Here is a 19,778-nt window from a genome sequence, read left to right on the forward strand (position 1 = left end):
TGAGAAGTATGCTACGGATCCTTCCTCTGATCTGCATAAAGAGCGCCAACTACTCCAATCTGAATTTGATTAGCTTTCTACCAGGCAAGCTGAACAGTTACTCTTGCGAGCTCGATACAAAGTCTATGAACAAGGCGACAAGGCCAGTAAACTCCTTGCGCATCAGATCCGTAAATCTGAGGCCTCACGTTTAATCCCACAAATAAGGACCCCGTCTGGTGCCACCACAGTTATACATAAAGAGATCAATGATCAATTCAAACAATTTTACTCTGCGCTATACATATCTGAATCCCCTCAAGACCCTTTGCTGATTGATTCCTTCTTTAATGGCTTGAATATGCCTTCAATTGATACAGACTCCCATGACTGTCTAGAAGAAGAATTTACGCTTGAGGAGATTGCAACAGCAGTGTCCGCAATAAAGTGGTAAATCACCAGGTCCGGACGGTTTTCCAACCGAATTTTACAGGACGTTTTCTGGTCTGCTTTGCCCATTTTTGTCTCGACTATTTGCAGAGTGCCTTAATACTTCAAAGCTACCGCCTAGTCTTTATCAGGCTTCAATTTCATTACTATTAAAGAAAAACAAAGACCCCCTAGAATTTTACCTTTATTTAACCAGGCAAGTCAGTTAAGAACAAATTCTTATTTTCAATGACAGCCTAGGAACAGTGGGTTAACAGCCTGTTCAGGGGCAGAACAACAGATTTGTACCTTGTCAGCTCGGGGGTTTGAACTTGCAACCTTCCGGTTACTAGACCAACACTCTAACCACTAGGCTACCCTGCCGCCCCAATGTGGATCCTATCGCCCAATCTCGCTTTTAAACTGTGATTACAAAATCCTAGCTAAGCTTTTAGCCATCCGTATGGAAGGCTTGCTGCACCAAGTAATACACTCTGACCAGACTGGCTTTGTGAGAAATAGGCATTCATTTTTCAATATTAGGCGCTTTATGAATATACTGTACTCCCCGGCGTCGGGAGACCCGGAGGTGGTGGTCTCACTTGATGCCGAAAAAGCGTTTGACCGCGTTGAGTGGGATTACCTAACAGCTGCCCTTTTATAGATTTGGCTTTGGCCCCAAATTCATTGCGTGGATAAAGATTCTTTATTTTTCCCCCATGGCTTCGGTACGGACTAATAACTTGTCCTCTGACTATTTTCCCTTGCACCGCAGATCCAGACAGGGTTGTCCACTCTCCCCCTTGTTGTTTGCTTTGGCAATCGAGCCTCTCGCCATTGCATTACGCTATAATGATGCCATTCGAGGTATAATCAGGGCAGGCTGGGAGCAGAAAGTCTCGCTATATGCTGACGACCTCCTTTTGTTTATCTCCAACCCTGATACCTCATTGCCACATGCCCTATCTGTTCTTAAAAAGTTTGGATCAATCTCAGGGTAGAAGCTGAATCTAGGCAAGAGTGAGCTTTTTCCGGTAAACAAGGCTGCTTTAAAGTGCTCTTCTACAAGTTCTCAGTTTAGGATTGTCCGGGATCAATTCACCTACTTGGGAGTAAAAGTGACAAGGAAATATTCAAATTTGTTTCAGGAAAACTTTGTTGCTCTAGCAGACAGATTGTTTCAATCTTTTACTTTTTGGAATTCGCTACCCCTCTCTCTTATCGGAAGGATTAATGTCATTAAAATGAATGTGTTGCCCAAATGTTTGTATTTATTTCAATGTTTACCCATTTTTATTCCAAAATCTTTTTTTATTTCACTGGATCAAACATTCATGCATTTTATTTGGGATGGCAAGGTACCACGGATTGGTAGAAAACATTTACAGAAGCCTAGGTCATTGGGGGGTTTAGCTCTACCAAATTTTCAGACATACTACTGGGCTGCAAATTTCAGAGCCCTTCTGTACTGGCTGCAGACTGATCCTTCTGGCCCTAGACCACTCTGGGTCCAGATGGAGTCTGAATAGTGTAAACCTGCAGCACTTTCCTCTGTGTTGTGCTCGTCTCTCCCAGTGTCCCTAGGCAAAAGGTGTGTCAACCCAATTGTAAAGCAGTCTCTTAAAATTTAGAATCAGTTCCGTTTAGCCTTTAGCCTCCGAGGCTTTGAATGATGGGGCTTTTGGCATTTGGCACTCACTAGGCCTCTCCTCGCTAGCCCAATTATTCTTTGATACATTTGCCTCTTTTTCTCAGCTGCAGGAAAAGTTCAATCTCCCCCAATCCCACTTTTTCCACTATCTCCAGACTAGAAACTTTGTCAGAGCTAACACACCTGGATTTCCCCATAGGCCTGCGAATACAGCTATAGAGAGCATCTTGGAGTTGAACAAACTTCATAGAGGCGCAATTTCAGATGTATATGCAATCATTCATGACTTGCAGAACCCTTCTTTGGTGCCTTTTTAAAGACTCGTTGGAAAGGATTTGGGGGAGGAACTTGGGGAAGACGCCTGGGAATCTGTGCTGCACAGGGTGCACTCGTACTCTTTTAGCACTAGACACAGCCTCATTCAATTCAAGGTGGTTCACCGTATCCACTGGTCGGGGGCCAAACTTGGAAGAATATTCTCTGATTTTGATCCTACCTGTGTCAGATGTAAAGTGGAACCAGCCACACTGTTGCATATGTTTTGGGGCTGTCATAAACTGTCAGGTTTCTGGGAATTAATATTTAAATGTTTCTCTGATATATATGACACTGTTATAGATCCGTCTCCCCTTACAGCCCTTTTTGGAGTACTGTCCATGGGTACCCCCCTATCAAGAATCCAGTCGGACACTGTTGCTTAGACAACTCTTTTAGCTAGACGGCTAATACTACAGAACTGGAAGATGGCAGCTCCCCCATCTTGTAAATATTGGGTGAGGGATGTGTTGTGCTCTCTGAAACTAGAAAATTTTAAATTAAATTCACGTGGGAACCCCAAACTGTTTAATGAGGCTCGGGCTCCATTCCGGTCTTACTTTAAACAGTCCATCCTCTGATGGCATTCCAATTAAAACTAAAATAAGTCTGTATTTGACCCCCCTGTGACTTAAGGGTTGGAGGAGCCTCTCTCTGTGTTTTTGCTGGGGGGCATTAAGGTCCATGTGCTTATTGATTGTGACCCATGGATGCCTTGTTCATCTTGCCCAGGCAGAGACTGAAGTGTGAGCTTGTTTTTCCCAGTTATTTTTACATTTTGTTCACGCCTACATGAATAATCATTCTATTTTTATTTTATTTTAAAGCATTTCTCCACCCTTATCCCTTGACTGTTTACAGGAACCATGGTGAGGTGTTTGCTCTGTCCCTGTACTATAGATTGCCCTTTAACCTTTGTAGCCTTCTCCCTGGTGTGTTTAACTTGTCTACGGTATCTTCAAAGGTATTTTTTTATTTGTTTTTTATTTGTATTTTTTTCTAGTTGAGTATATTATTTATATTGATTTGTGTTGTCTTGTATGTGTGTGTAAAACTTAATAAACAGAGTTTAAAAAGAAAAAAGGATGCCTTGGTCTCAATTGGGATTCCCTGTATAAATAAAGGTTAAATAAAAATAACCACAGATTTATAAACACAAAATATCAATAGTTTATTTTGTTTACTGCTTACTATCTGTTGTGTGTGTGTGTGTGTGTGTGTAAAAGTTGGGCCTACTCAAGGTCTTCTTGGGTACAGGAAAATGGAATGTGCAAAACCATGTAGCTATTTGTTGATAGAGGAATTTGTTGACAGCCAGAGTGAGTGTCCTCTGCATTATTCATCCATAATTACTGGTGCAGCCATCTGTGATGATGAATGTTCTCTCATTGACTTGTCAGTGCAGTCTGCACAGTGCACATTCTTCCAACTGCTACAGAGCACTCACTTATAACTGAGCATTTTTCTTTAGCTCTTGGGACTGTACAAGCTACCTACATTTACATGTTTGTAATTTAACGGACGCTCTTATCCGAAGCGACTTAGTTAGTGCATTCATATTAAGATAGCTAGGTGGAACAACCACCGATCTCAGTCATAGTAAGTACATTTTCCTCAAAGTAGCCATCAGCAAAATCTGTTAACTGTGAATGTTAGTATTTTAGTGGGGGAGAAGAGAAAGTTAATTTCTTTGACTATGTCCTGAATACAAAGCATTATGTTCGGGGAAAATCCAACATAATACATCACTGACTACCACATTTAATATTTTCAAGCATGATGATGGCTGCATCATGTTATGGTTCTGCTTGTCATCGGCAAGGACTAGGGAGTTTTTGGGGGGATAAAAATAAACAGAATAAAACTAAGCACAAGCAAAATTCTAGAGGAAAACCTGGTTGTCTACTTTCCAACAGACACTGGGAGACAAATTCTCCTTTCAGCAGGACGAAAACCTAAAACACAAGGCTAAATCTACAGGAGTTGCTTACCAAGACGACATTGAATGTTCCTGAGTGGCCTAGTTACAGTATACTTAAATTGGCTTGAAAATCTATGGCAAAACTTGAAAATGGCTGTCTAGCAATGATCAACAACCAACTTGACAGAGCTTGACATTTGTTTTTAAGAATAATGTGCAAATATTGTACGATGCAGGTGTGAAAAGCTCTTAGAGACTTACCCAGAAAGACTCATAGGTGTAAACGCTGCCAAAGGTGATTCTAAAATGTATTGACTCAGGGGTGAGAATAGTTATAAAAATAATATTTCTGTATTTCATTTTCAAAAAAATTGGAAAAACTTTAAAAAAAAAACATGATTTCACTTTGTCATCATGGGGTATTTTGTGTAGATGGGTGAGAAAAATATATATTTAATCCATTTTGAATTCGGGCTGTAACACAACAAAACGTGGAACAAACCAAGGGTTATGAATACTTTCTAAAGGCACTGTATGTCTCCACCCTAACAATGGGATTCGTTGTCCATAGAGTGGAACTGGCAGGCTGTCGCTCTGTATTTGATTGAGTTAGCCTTCCTATGAAGTAGCGAGGGTTCTGAAATTGACTTGTTGGTTCTTTTAATGGGCGACCAGACGTCTCGCCGGGGGCGGAAGATTGTTGTTGAATTTTTTTTTTCTCGCTTCTGACTAGCTATCCTCGGCTGGCCATTTGATTTGTCTCCATACAGATTGTCAAAAGGGCAGGTGGGTCACGATTTTATATTATTGTTCGAATTTATTTTGTGGAAATAAAACCCGAATAGTTTATATTGAAATAATGTGGTAATGGAAAGATAACGTTACAAACTGGCAAAGTAACATTTAGGAACGAATGACAGCTAGCTTGTAACGTTAGATTAGCTATTTGCTAGCTAAGTTAGCTTTTGCGTAAAGTCGCTAACGTTAGCTAACTGGTGAGGTGACCGTTTTGCATCCCGTGACGTAGCGTTAACCAGTAGCTAAGCTGGCGAGGTAACGTTACCTTTTATGAAATGTATTATTCCTAACATATTTCGAAACAAACAGTAACGGTGTTGTCAGTGTTAATGTGACTGTTCATTTTAGCTAGCCTATGTAGCGAGTTAGCTAACATCATCGCTGATAATTCTGAACTCGGACGATATGCAACTGATAATTCTCAACTAGCCTCGCTAGCTAACTAGCTAGTTACATTGAAAATTGCTGTCTGTTGTTGGCAATGTAGTTAGCTACAGTATCTAGATATTGTTTAACGTTACAGGAAGGGTGTTATTTTACTTCCGAATGCAAGATAACGTTAGCTAGCGGCTCTTCAGGAAATGACAAATTTATAGATATAGCCCCCATTCATTGTTGTCATTATTCCATATTAATGATCAACATGACTGGTTCATTCCACTAAATTGAATCAACTCATGATATCATGCAACCAGTCTAGTGAAGTGGTTGTTGGGCCTCAGTGGGAAAACATGCCATGTGGTGATCTCCTGTCAAACTCTCAGCTGTCATACTTAATATAGAATGAGAGAGAGTGGGAGGTAGGGTTATTTTGTGGGGCAGGGTCTTAGACATTTAGGGTGCTGCGGTCATGCATGTGTTACAGTATAGCCTAATAACAATACTTTGACCTAAAGTGTGTATCAGAAGAACACTTTTACCTGTGCTGTTCCCATGCAGGATGTCAGGATGGATGATGGCCCAGCCCTGCCAGACAGCTTGGTGCTTGAGATCTTCCTGCGTCTCCCTCATGACACTGTGCTGAGTGCTGGCCTGGCCTGCAGACAGTGGTTGGCAGTGTCCAAAGATGAGTTCCTGTGGAGGGAGCTGTTCTACAGCTACTATAGGATCCCCCGCTCTGTGCCCAGACACCCTGGTAGGTCACATAGGACACCAGGCAGTTGGGTTAATTCCATTTTAAACCCAACAATACAGGAAATTATGTTGATTTCAACAAATTAATGGTTCCATCATAGGATGGACATATTTCAACTTATAACGAAGGAAAGTATTGTACTGTAAAAATGAATGTGCCAGGCCAGCACACAGTGCCCTTGTCCAGCTCCTACTTGAGGTATGAATTATTGCAGTACTGAGTCACTATCTTGTGTTCTCGTGTTAACTGTTGCTTATTGTTGCGCAGTGGCTTGAAGTACTGTTGTCGCCGATTTGCATAGATGTTTGACTTCTTCCTCCTATCTCTGTCCCTAGCTTCTCTGTCATGGTACAGGGAGTTCAAGCGTCTGTTTGACTGTATCCCCTGTGTGGAGGTCCAGACTCTGAAAGAGCACCATGACCAGGTCCTCCACCTGGCCTTCTCCCATCGCGGACACCGCTTTTCCTCCTGCTCCAAAGACTGCACCGTCAAGGTCCGTCACATTATATGACTGGAGAAGACCGTAGCTTTAGCCTAGTGCCAGGGATAAGCCAAATAAAGATGTTGTATTCCACAACAACAGTTGCAAGGATACATTTTTGCCCCAAGACCAATGTTAGCATAATGGCCCAAATGGATCATTGTCTGCTGTAATGCAAAAACTAAAATATAGCTATTTGTCAATGTTACAGCACAGGAGCCATTGTGGACCTTAGTTTCAAGTTTGTAGTGCCCAAAAATGGGATGTAGGGGAAACAAATGTAATTGTTGAGATTTGCACATCGTAGCTATAGATTTGACATCTCAAATCAAAGGTTATTGGTCGCGTACACGGTTTAGCACTTGTTATAGTGGGTGCAGCGACATACTTGTTACTAGCTCCTAGCAGTGCAGTAAAAATGTCAAATAAGTACATTAATAATAATCAACAACTATAAATCACGAATGTCAGGATGAAACCAGTTAACAACCCCAATATACTGCTTTTCTCATTATCTAACATCCTCCTCTCACCTGCCTGTGCTGGTCAGCTTTGGGACACAGAGCGGCCCGATGGCACCATCACCATGGTGCACAGCTCCAGCATGCGCCAGTTCAACTGGGGCTACACCCAGTTCTCCCAGTTCAATGCTGACGACACCCTGCTACTGGTGTCTGGAGTCTACCTGGGCTCTCATCACTCCTCCTCTGGGGAGATCGCTGTCATCAGCTTGGGTAGGACACACACACTCTCTCCTGCTGTTTCTCACTCACATTTGTCTCCTTCCTTGTCTCTCTTCCTCTATTTGTTCTTTCTCTTGTGCTTTCATTGGTCATTTTTCTGGAATGTGCATCACAAACCCCAATTTTTTTTTTTTTTAAAGACCAATGACTTAATTCAAAACACAAGTTATCCTCATGATAAATGTTTTGGGACACAAAATGCCGTTACGACACACTGACATTGTGACTCATGTGAGACATAATGTGGAAGAAATGACATATACCCAGGCGCACTAAATGACATACGCAGGCGCACCTTAATTTTCACCCTAACAGTTAGGCAACAAACATTTCCTCACACTGTCTTTTTACATGCAATAGAGGTCTTTAAAGTTACATATTTGCTCTGACACACCCAAGCCAGACCATAGCTACTACAACCAGTGGAGGCTGGTGGGAGGAGCTATAGGAGGACAGGCTCATTGTAATGACATAAATGGAACGGAGTCAAACGTGGTTTCCATATGTTTGATACGGTTTCATTTATTCCATCCAGCCATTACAATGAGCCTGTCCTCTTATAGAGGAGTTGAAATGTGTTGTAGGCTAAATGTAGACGCCAAGTTTCAGTTGCAACAGTCATTGCTGTAGCCTACAGAGAATGTTATCTTGGTTGTCAAAATTATTTGATAAAGGATTCACACACGGGTAAATTACCACTACGTCGTGCAATGATTCTCTACACTATACTTGATTATGTCACAGACTAAAATAAGGCATACTATTAGCATTTTTGCAATCAGGAAATGGTGGTGTGATTTCTGCATAGTGCATCTTTAATATTTGATCTGTCATACCTATGGTATGTCTGATATACCACGGCTGTCAGCCAATCAGCATTCATAAATATAAACTGGGTGGTTCGATCCCTGAATGCTGATTGGCTGACAGCCATGGTATATCAGACCGTATACCACGGGTATGACACAACTTTTATTTTTACTGCTCTAGTTACGTTGATAATCCTGTTTGCACGTACATTACTATAGATAAATCCAACAGGAGAAATTGAGTGAAGAAAGTTGGACAGAGAATGTCAATCTCTGAGCAAGAAAAATAAATAAATAATAATAAAAAATCACTTGGATGATTGATTGTTAGGCTATTTTCTGGCAGTCAGATGTTAAGACTACAAACCATTATAAATGGCCTATTTGTTAGATTTATTTCAATAGGCATAGGCTACTGACTAAAATCTGGGTTTATAATTGCAATTCAGCTTTGCCGTGGTTTGCTGCGCTAGATGCAGGTAGCCTATAGGCCAACATCTATTTCAGGGAAAAATCCACAATGAAACTGACATTAAATTTGGAGAATTATACATTTGCGATAGATCTGTCACCATGATCACAATGGATAACTTCCAATTTAATTAAACATGACCATTTCATAACTGCATAATAACACAAGCCTACAACAACAAACTGAAGTTATAGACTATGTATTAAATCCGTTCTCCTGCTCCATGTAGGCTACACAAGTGGCACAAATTGATTTGCAATGACTCAAGCACATTGTAATTTCAACATTTATTGTATCAAATGGTAGGCTACAGTAGTCTACAATGGCATATAAATAAATAGCCGACTTGACGGCCAACAGATGCAAATGTATCATTCTCCACATTTTAATCAATGTCATTCCCCATAACAGAAGCTCAAGAGGGAGTTCCATAACTTTCATTTCAAGTTTCCACTCGCGCAGCTCTTGAGACCTTAGAACTCGTGAGCACGCATAAAACCCTTCGCTTGATACGGTTTTCCATCAGAAGAGGCAACATTAAAATGCAGTTTACTTTAAACCACCACCACCACAGAGCAAATGTTTCTAAAGTGCTCTAGTGAGCCTAAAGTCATTCTCCAGTGCTTTGTCGCTGTTATCAGTTCTACCGCGTTAATGTTTTCTGGAAAAATGGTTGGTAATAGGTGTCTCCATAATGACAATCTAAATAGCCTACCTACAAATGGTAAAAAGTTGTCACGACATGCGCGCGTGCTGCTCGGTCTCCGTGACTTAGCTACAGCGCTTTCTCAACCAGTGATCTCAACACACACCCTCCGGCCTTCCCCACCACTCGTTCACTCATTCAGTAACAGCCTTATTATTCTGCCCTTGAGTTGCGTTCCCATGCAAAACTAGACAGATAGCTAACAACTAAGTCTTCAATAAAACTCCCAAGGCGTGACTTTTCTTGAATGAATATATTGAAAACGTTTATGTTGTGAAACTGCAAAATACAGAAAAGAATATACTTTAGTATTCAATTCACACCGACATACTGTAGCTGTACATTAAACATTTGAAGTTGCATAAATACAAAGCAGGCGCTAAGGTACCATGCATCTGGCATGATGCCAAACCATATAGCTAATTGTTAACCATATGGTAATTGGCTCCTTTCATTACTCTAATAATGTATAACCATCTATGTAGAATAACAAAGCATATTACACTAGAAACAGTAACAAAACTACAGTATTGTATATTTTACAATTCGTTTGCATGACGCATGAGCAAAGTAATACAGCTAACGACATACATTAAAGGCATTGCAATTTGTGAGTAAATGCAACCAACATTGATATGTAAGCAATAACTCTATCAATAACAAGATTATCATCATTAGCTAAATGCTTGAATCGAACTTACAAACAAATATGTTTCCAAGGCTGAAGCGTGACAAGAAATAACTACATTGAAAGACCTGCACCGTAGCGTTGTTTGTAGCTGCTTCTATGCGTGCAAAACAAATTCTGTACTTCCTGTTTGCGTCGTCTTTCTAAGTACCAGAAAGCGCCACTAGGGGGCAAATAACACCATTGAACACAATGAAAATCCAATTTAACCGTTGTAATAAAATAATCTGTTACCTTCTAACAGGATGGCAGCACACTCCCCGCCTGGTATAATGAAATTGTGCCACTATGAAATAAAACATATCAAGAAACAAATAATGTCCTTTCTATTTTTATCTTTTGTCTCTAGGATGCTTCAGAAAGAAGAACAACAATCTCTGAGATTGGTCTCAGAAACACCTTAGCAGCTCCTTGCTTGACAATTTTTAGTTCTACTTTCCTAACCTTTTTGTCAGTACTGGGAAAGGTTTTTACCACAAGCCCGACTGGCCAGTCATTTCTGTGTGCCTGACTGTCTTTCAATAAGACAACATCTCCCACTTTTACATTTGGCTTTTCTGCTGTCCATTTTCTGCATCTCTGCAGCGTTGTCAGGTACTCCTGTCTCCACCTTTTCCAAAAGGTGTCAGCGAGACACTGGACTTGCTTCCACTGTTTTCCATGAAGGTCGTTCATGCTGAAGTATCCAGAAGGGGCTGAGGTAGCGCTGGTCTTTTGTGTAAGTAACATTGAGGGTGTGAGAATGGTAGGCATGTCAGGGTCGGTTGATACTGACACTAAGAGTCTCGCATTGATTATTGCCATAACTTCAGACATAAGAGTGTGTGAGACGAGTGGAGCCCGTCTGAAACAGCATAGCATCAAGAATACGTCTGGCAACCCCAATGAGTCTCTCCCAAGAACCACCCATATGCGACGAGTGTGGAGGATTAAACATGATGTGTCCGTGGGATGATGAGAGGATGTTTTTCGTCTTGTAACATGTCGGCGGAGGATAAGCGGCCTCCCACCCTCAGCAACCCATCCTCATCAATCACTGGGTTCAGCTTTTTGAGTGTACTTTGCATTGGGAACTCTTTTCCTTTTTCAATGCATTTGAATTCCTCTCTGAAGGCTTCATGTTGCACACAGTGAATGATTGCTGTTTTGGCTTGTGACAACTCACTTGTACCGCATGGTTTATTACAGTCATGCCAGCCTCTGCAGCTGGTGTTGTCTGCACCTTCATGGAAGGATCTTGCAACATGAATGAGTCGTGCTGTGGCTCGATTGAGAGTTTTCCAGCTTGAGAACCTCTCAAAGCGATGAGAGCCGAGTTGAGCTCCAGAAACTTTAGAGGCAAAGACAGTGACGTCTGGTCGAATCTCTGCATCTGTGTGAGGCTCTACAAGGTCAAAATTGATGTTCTCAGGCTTACTCGAGTTTGTTTGGGTCAGGAACGGTGGACCTGAGAACCAACTAGTGTGTTTTAAGAGCGCAGCAAGTATGGGCCTGGTTGCATGGTCTGCTGGATTGCTGTCAGTGTTTATATAGCACCACTGATCTGGATGGGTAGACTTCCTGATGTGAGTTATCCTATTGGCAACATAAACATAAAATCTTTTGGTGACATTGTGGATGTAACCGAGAACTATCTTACAGTCTGTGTAGAACTTGGCTGCATGTATATCAATGTCAATTTCGTCTTTGATCAGTTCATACATCTCAACAGCTAGCAAAGCCGCACACAGTTCTAGGCGTGGGATAGTGTGGGCCGGACGAGGGGCCAATTTTGATTTCCCCATGACAAATCCAACATGGCATTGACCTTCCGAGTCAATAACTCTCAGGTAGGCTACCGCTCCTATGGCTACTGTAGAGGCATCCGAGAAGATGTGTAGCTCTCTTCTTTGAGTGGTAGACAAGGAGACTGGGATGTAGGTCCGCTGAATATTCATATGTTCCAACTCCATCAAAGATTCCTTCCACATTTTCCATTTCTCTTCTTTTTCTGTGGGAAGAGGGGCATCCCACTCACTCTGATCAGAAGAGAGTTCTCTGATTAAGGCTTTACCTTGCATTGTTATTGGAGTCACGAACCCAAGGGGGTCATAAAGACTATTCACTGTGGACAGGATGCCTCTCCGCGTAAAAGGCTTCTCATTGTGGGACACCTGGAATGAGAAGCTGTCTGTTTCCAGGTCCCAGACTCCGTTGAAAAGGGAGAGGATCCACTCCTAGGTCCAGATCTTTTAAGTCTTTCGCACGGTCCTCCATAGGGAAGGCTTCCATAACTGTTTTGCTATTGGATGCAATCTTGTGTAGTTTCATGTTGGACTCCGCCAACATTGCTTGTGTTTTTCTTAGAATGTTGACAGCTTTTTCTGTAGTAGCTACTGATGTCAGACCATCATCGACGTAGAAGTTCCTCACTACATATTGCTTGGGTTCTGACCCATGTTCCTTCTCACCCTGTAGCGCTGCTCGTCTCATGCAGTAGATGGCTACGGCTGGTGAAGGGCTGTTCCCAAATACATGCACTTTCATCCTGTACTCAGTTATGTTTCTATCTGGGTTGTTGTCTTCATACCAGAGAAACCTTAAGTAATCTCTGTGATCCTCACGTACACCAAAACAGTAAAACATTTGTTGCACATCTGCTGTTAGTGCAATGCAATCCTTGCGGAAACGCATTAGGACACCCAAGAGTGTGTTGTTTAAGTCTGGACCACTGAGCAGAACATCGTTAAGTGACACACCTTGACACTTAGCACTGGAGTCAAATACTACTCGTATTTGTTCAGGCTTTTGTGGATGGTAAACACCAAATATGGGCAGATACCAACGTTCTTCGTCTCCCTCTAGTGGCTGTGAAGGTTCGGCTTGGTCGTTATCCAGCATTTTTTGCATGAAGTCAATAAAATGACGCTTCATGTCAGGCTTTTTGTCTAAAGTCCTGCGAAGTGATGTGAGACGGTTCATGGCCTGCTCCCTGTTATTAGGAAGGCGACGTCTAGTGGGGCGAAAGGGTAGTGGAGCCACCCAGTTGTTTCCATCATCCTGGAAAACCTGTTTGTCCATAATGTCCAAAAAGGCTTTGTCCTCCACTGATGGTGCTGGTTTATCGTCGTCTTGTGTTTTGTCGAACACGGAACATCCCAGGCTGTCTGTGTTCACAGTTGTGGTTGGATCTCTCGAGTGCACTGTAGAGGGAGAGATGTGTTTCTGAGCTACGCTGTTGTAGTTCTCTTTTACCTGGATGATGTCAGGGCAAGGGCTCAGATAGGATGTGCGACCATTTTGAAGTATGTTTGTCCTGAACACGTTAACATTGGCTGGTCGGTGAGCCGTTCCCAGACAGACCTCACCCACAATGACCCACCCGAGGTCGAGTCGCTGTGCATAAGGAGTGTCGTGGGGCCCATTGATTTGCTCTCGTACCTTGTGTACCCTTAAGATGTCTCGTCCTAAGAGCAGGAGGATGGGAGCGTCTGGGTCCACAGCTGGAATTCTGTCCATAAGTGGTTGCAGATGGGGATGATGATACGCAATGTCGGGGAGGGAATCTCCATCCTATCGTCTGGCATCATATCACACTCTATCAGAGTAGGGAGAGTGAGCTGCATGTGTCCATCTATAGACTCCACCATGAAGTTGACGGCTCTCCTGCCTGAAGTCTCTGTTACCCCAGAACACGTCTTCATGGTGTATGGAGCAGAGTTGTCATTGATGTTGAAGAGACTGAAAAACTCTGTCTTGGCCAGAGATTTGTTACTCTGTTCATCAAGCACTACATACATTTTGACAGCTTTCTCTCTTTTCCCAGCCGGATAAGCTTTGACTAGGCATATTTTTGAACATGATCTTGGATTGACTGCCTCACCACAGATCTCTGTACACTTTGAGGTGACAGACAGAAGAGCATCGTCACCTTGCTCCCCGCCATGCTCTGTCTCTGCTGTAGCGGTGTCTGTATTTGCAGGGGCTGGGCCTGGATGCAGAGCAGCAAGATGCCTGTCGCTGTCGCACTCAGAGCACTTGATTGAAACCTTACAGTCTTTAGCTCTGTGCTGAGTTGACCCACAACATCAGAAACAAATGCCATTGTCTTTGAGATATGATTTGCGCTCATCTAGAGTTTTGTATCTAAACCCACAACACTTTTTAAGAAGATGAGGCTTGTTATGTATTGGGCAGTGATGGTCAGGGTTTTCAACCTTTGTCTTACTGGGTTTGGTTTGGTGGTCTGAGGCCTCAGATGACACATCTGTCTTGTATACAGTCACCGGTGTCTTGCTGCTGTACCTGGCAGGTTTCTCACTTTTCATGGACACCTGGTTAGTTGAGGTGTAGAGGGTGAAGCTGGGGTCATTTCTAATTTTCGCCTGGTTCCTGATGAATCTCGAGAAGAACGAGAATGGTGGGAATGCTACCCGATAGTCCTCCTTATATTTGGATCCCTGTGCTATCCATTTTTCTTGTAAACTGAATGGAAGTTTCTCTACAATAGGGTTTACCCCCCGAGATGTGTCCAGATAAGCGAGGCCTGGAAGGTACTCTTCTACTTTAGCACACTCCAGTTTGAGAAGAATGTCACCTAGTTCTCTTAGTTTGTGATTGTCTTTGTTAGCCAGTTTTGGAAAAATCATCAATTTTCTTCAACAGTGCATTCTCGATCACTTCGGGTGTACCATAGCACTCTTCTAGTCGTTGCCAGACCATGTTAAGCCCTGCTGTTGCGTTGAAAATATGGACAGATCTAATTCTGTTTGCTTGCTCAGACGACTCTGCCCCTAGCCACTTGGTAATTAGATCTAACTCTTCCCTGGCTGATAAATTCAAGTCTCTGATCGCATTGAGAAAGGATGCTTTCCATGCCCAATAATTTTCAGGGCGATCATCAAACTTCAGGAGTCCGGAACTCACCATCTCACGTCGTAGGGGTACTTGGTGAGGTCTGGTGCCACTTGTGACTCAGGGAAGTTGTGTGTGTGTGACTGGAAGTGGGCTTGCTTTCCATTTCCACCATGCTGCTGTTCATTTCTTTTGAACGGAGAGTCTCTGCTCATGTTCTGTTGTTTGCTACCTTCTGGATTATGGCATGTAGCTGGGTCAACACTAAGCTCTTGTTTCTCCACTTCAAATGGAAGTTCAGCAAAGTAGGGCCTAGCATGTTGTTGCACATACTCACATGTACGTTGGACTGGACTTAAGGGCTGTGTCCCTGTGTCTAGTTCTTTGCGAAGCTCTCTGCGTTCTGATCCTACAGCTTCTTCAAAGGCTGCAGCTTCAGCCAACGCAGCAGCAGCAGCTGCTCTCTCAACTTGGAGAAGATATAAAGTTGCCTCAAGGTCAGCTTTTTGCTTCATCACAGAAGCTTCCTTCTCAGCATAGGGGACTTGTGCACGCGCTGCGTCTGCCTTGGCGCGTGCTTTGACGGCTGCAGAACTCGCCGTTGAGGATCTGCTTGACTGTTTTGATGACCTTGATCTTGTAGATTGAGACTTGGTCCCAATGTGCTGAAGAGGCTCTTCCATCTCTCTCTGTTGAACACCTGGCTCTGGTTGTTGCATCGTAGACTGCTGGTCTTCCCTAGGAAGAGAGGCTTTGTTTGCTGATGAACGTAGAAACAAAACCACCGTGTGTGGTTATTCTTGAGCTTGAGCCCGATGTGATGTTTTTTCACTATTCTGCCCTTGAGTTGCGTTCCCATGCAAAACTAGACAGATAGCTAACAACTAAGTCTTCAATAAAACTCCCAAGGCGTGACTTTTCTTGAATGAATATATTGAAAACGTTTATGTTGTGAAACTGCAAAATACAGAAAAGAATATACTTTAGTATTCAATTCACACCGACATACTGTAGCTGTACATTAAACATTTGAAGTTGCATAAATACAAAGCAGGCGCTAAGGTACCATGCATCTGGCATGATGCCAAACCATATAGCTAATTGTTAACCATATGGTAATTGGCTCCTTTCATTACTCTAATAATGTATAACCATCTATGTAGAATAACAAAGCATATTACACTAGAAACAGTAACAAAACTACAGTATTGTATATTTTACAATTCGTTTGCATGACGCATGAGCAAAGTAATACAGCTAACGACATACATTAAAGGCATTGCAATTTGTGAGTAAATGCAACCAACATTGATATGTAAGCAATAACTCTATCAATAACAAGATTATCATCATTAGCTAAATGCTTGAATCGAACTTACAAACAAATATGTTTCCAAGGCTGAAGCGTGACAAGAAATAACTACATTGAAAGACCTGCACCGTAGCGTTGTTTGTAGCTGCTTCTATGCGTGCAAAACAAATTCTGTACTTCCTGTTTGCGTCTTTCTAAGTACCTTCTAACAGGATGGCAGCACACTTCTCACTGCCTGATAGTCAGCAGCAGCAGGTCACAGTGAAATATAATAATGAGAAATGCCATGGCGGCCGCGATGCAATTTAGAAGTAGCTCAAAAACCCGAAACCCGCGAGCAATACATTTTTACCCGCAACTTCGTTTTCAAAGTCGCCCTTATTTGGCCGAAAAACTGCGAACATGGCATGTCTAGTACAAACCCGTATAAATTGTCTGATTGCCCTCTAGTGCCACAAGTAAGAACTGGCCAAAAAGCCAAAGTCGGAGGAGAAGAAAAAAAAACGTTCCTTGACAGAATAATTAAAGGCATACAACGACCAAATAAGCGTGACACATTGGTGCAGGAAATGAAGAAATGTATTTAAAATGCTGAAATTAAACAATTAACTATGCTAATTAGGAAAGCTGTGTGCATTAAGGAAATGGTTGCCTGTCTCTAAAAACCTGTCTAAGCGCCTGTTGTGTTCAGTGATTTAAGTAAATAAGTGCTGGGGCTATAAATGGAAGTTTTACAGTAGGCTATTTTTTATTATTTGTTAATGCTATATACAACGTCCTATGTACATAAGTGGACATTTTATGAAGGGGCATATATATATATATATATATATATATATATATATATATGAGCCAGTGTAGTAAGTAAATATATATATTTTCTATATATAATATTAAACTTTTTTTTTATAGTAAAACAATATCCAGTTTGGGTTGCAGTTGTAAACAGTCTGTCTGGCCCGCAAATTAGTTATTGTTTTTTCAATATGGCCCATGCGGTGATCGAGTTTAAGGGATCATTATCCGATGTGGAAAACATGGAGAACCATAACTGTCTTGTCCTCCTCCACAGAGAACTACACCCTCCTGTCACGTGTGAGGAACAAGCCCTATGATGTGTTTGGCTGCTGGCTGAACGAGACCCACCTCATCTCTGGCAACCTGCACTGGATCGGCAACATGACCTCCTGCTCTGTGCTCTGGCTCAACAAAGCCTTTCAGGTCGGTCCCCTACATGGTCAAAATGTTATGGTTGGTAGAGGACAACAGTTCTTGAACAATTTATATATTGACCATTTTGACTGGATCATTGGATGACTGGTCAAACTGAGCTAAATTGTGGATGTCTCGCACAGAATTAATGTGAATTAATCCGTTTCTTTGTTTTTGGTCCATGTCAGCTCCCCCTTGCTCTCCCCTAGTCAGAGCTATCAGCCCCCTAAGTATATTTGCTTAAGTTCCTTCCAGTCTAATGACCTGTATGTATTTCACTGTGCCATGTGTGTTCATGCATGAGCCTTTCTCTCCACAGGATGTGGAGTCTGAAAATGTCAACGTGGTCAAGCGGCTCTTTAAGATCCAGAACATCAACGCCAGCACCATCCGCACCGTGATGGTGGCCCACTGCCGGCGCCACGACTCCCCAGACCTGCTGCTTGACTACGAGGCCCAGGGTCAGAGCCAGCCCCTGAGTCACCAACCCCTGCTTTTTGACCTGGGCACCACTGACAGCGAGGAGGATGAGGAGGACGACGAAGAGCGCCGGCGGGAGATGAGACTGCAGGGTCTGTCAACAGCCCACCTCCCTCAGCTCACCCCCTCTGGGCTGGAGCATGTCATACAGGTGGGCACTCCCAAAGGTTGTGTGTTACAGTAGAGAAGGCCAGTATGAAAACATGGATTTCTATGTAACAAATGGAAAGTCTGTGAAATATTCATTTTTCCACATGCACTTTATAACTTCATCCTGATGAGGAATGGGCATTTGACATTATTTCACTATCCGGATAGTTGAAATTACAAAAAATGTAATAGAAATAAATGCTCTGGACTCTCTTGACCAATCAAAATGACACACATGCACATGGCAGAGAACAGGCTGCTTTTCTCCGCTAGTGAAAAGTCAGATTTTTGCCATGATGGAACTGATTCAGTCAAGGTTTTCTGGTGAGTGTTTTGCATTAATCGGTCTCAAGTCTTGCGCACCTAACAGAGTTTGCATGTCTGTAATTGCCATTTCGAACTGGCAAAATAGCATACCAATGTCAGGGCAGACTGGGGGGCTAATGCCGTGTTCGCGTGCTCGTCCGAACTACCCATTTCCTAGTTGTGATGTCGGAAATGTGACTTTGTTTCATTCATATGCTTTTTGTCAGGAACAATTCTTCAACCAATAAGATTCTAACAAAATTGATAAGCTAGGTAACATTTCTAATAATAAAGTTTACTTGATTCACATTGACAGTATGGTCAAACTAGCTACGTTATCCATATTGATTAGGTTGTAGCAGTCAAATGTTTCATTTTCTTTGGTTGAAAAAGTTGGTGGTGAAATGTAGCAATTCAGTCCACTTATAATTCCTATTTGGAGGGTCGTTCAAGTGAAACTTCCCAGTTGGAACTAGGAATTTCCGATAACTCTGATAGCATGTGAACGTGAAATAAATGCGCAGCAGTAGCTCAACGTACGTTATAAAAACTACATTCAATTTTTTTTATTAAAACCTGTTAAGGATGATGTGAATTTTCGCAGCTTTTTGCAACTTTTTGTTAAAAATCACGTAACTTTTCAACGTCCTGCTACTCATGCCAGGAATATAGTATATGCATATGATAAGTATGCGTGTATAGAAAACACTCTGAAGTCTCTAAAACTGGTTAAATCATGTATGTGGCTATAACAGAACGTGTTCAGGAGTAAAAACCCCTGGGAAAACTGTTAACCAAAAACACAAAAAAAAAATCATCCGCCAGTCAATGTATTGTCTAAGGCGATAGAAAATAGATGAGGTTCCGTTTACAATGCCTACAGCTTCCGCACGATGTCGCCAGTACTGGCATTTCATTGCTGGTTTATCCTTGGTTAGATGACGTATAGGCACTTCCTGTCTTGGGGTGCACCGGAGGAAGTTATGGAAGTGAAAAAATGGACGAAGATTTCAAGACTTGCTGCTATCGAATACAGAACGCCCCGTGATCAATTTGATCGATTATTAACGTTTATTAATACCTAAAGATGGTTTACAAAAGTAGTTTGAAGTGATTTGTAAAAGTTTATAGGCAACTTTTTTAATTTTAAAAAGTGACGCTGCGTCTTGTAAAGGTGAATTTTCCTGGATCAGACCGGCCTTCATAAATTGACATTTTAGGTATACAATGACGGATTTAATCGGGAAAAAGACCCAATTGTGATGTTTATGGGACATATAGGAGTGCCAACAAAGAAGCTCGTCAAAGGTAATGAATGTTTTATATTTTATTTCTGCGTTTTGTGTAGCGCCGGCTAC

General features: G+C 42.1%; 1 protein-coding gene across 3 annotated transcripts in view; it reads left to right on the plus strand.

Moving 5' to 3' along the window:
• LOC112230969 (F-box/WD repeat-containing protein 5) overlaps window positions 1-19,778 on the plus strand; it is a 30,318-nt gene that overhangs the window by 4,766 nt on the left and 5,774 nt on the right. Inside the window, exons 1-6 of one of the 3 annotated variants that reach the window (XM_024397419.2) lie at window positions 4,874-5,081; window positions 6,033-6,228; window positions 6,564-6,721; window positions 7,260-7,443; window positions 17,345-17,493; window positions 17,804-18,115. In XM_024397419.2, the coding sequence (XP_024253187.1) occupies window positions 6,042-6,228; window positions 6,564-6,721; window positions 7,260-7,443; window positions 17,345-17,493; window positions 17,804-18,115 (990 nt within the window). In that variant the 5' untranslated portion in view covers window positions 4,874-5,081; window positions 6,033-6,041. Of the gene's footprint in view, window positions 1-4,873; window positions 5,082-5,280; window positions 5,349-6,032; window positions 6,229-6,563; window positions 6,722-7,259; window positions 7,444-17,344; window positions 17,494-17,803; window positions 18,116-19,778 lie in introns of those variants that run through there. The other 2 variants (XM_024397420.2, XM_042311129.1) reach the window with 2 other exon arrangements.

This window comes from Oncorhynchus tshawytscha, linkage group LG33, assembly GCF_018296145.1.
Source record: "Oncorhynchus tshawytscha isolate Ot180627B linkage group LG33, Otsh_v2.0, whole genome shotgun sequence".
NCBI lineage: Eukaryota > Metazoa > Chordata > Actinopteri > Salmoniformes > Salmonidae > Oncorhynchus > Oncorhynchus tshawytscha.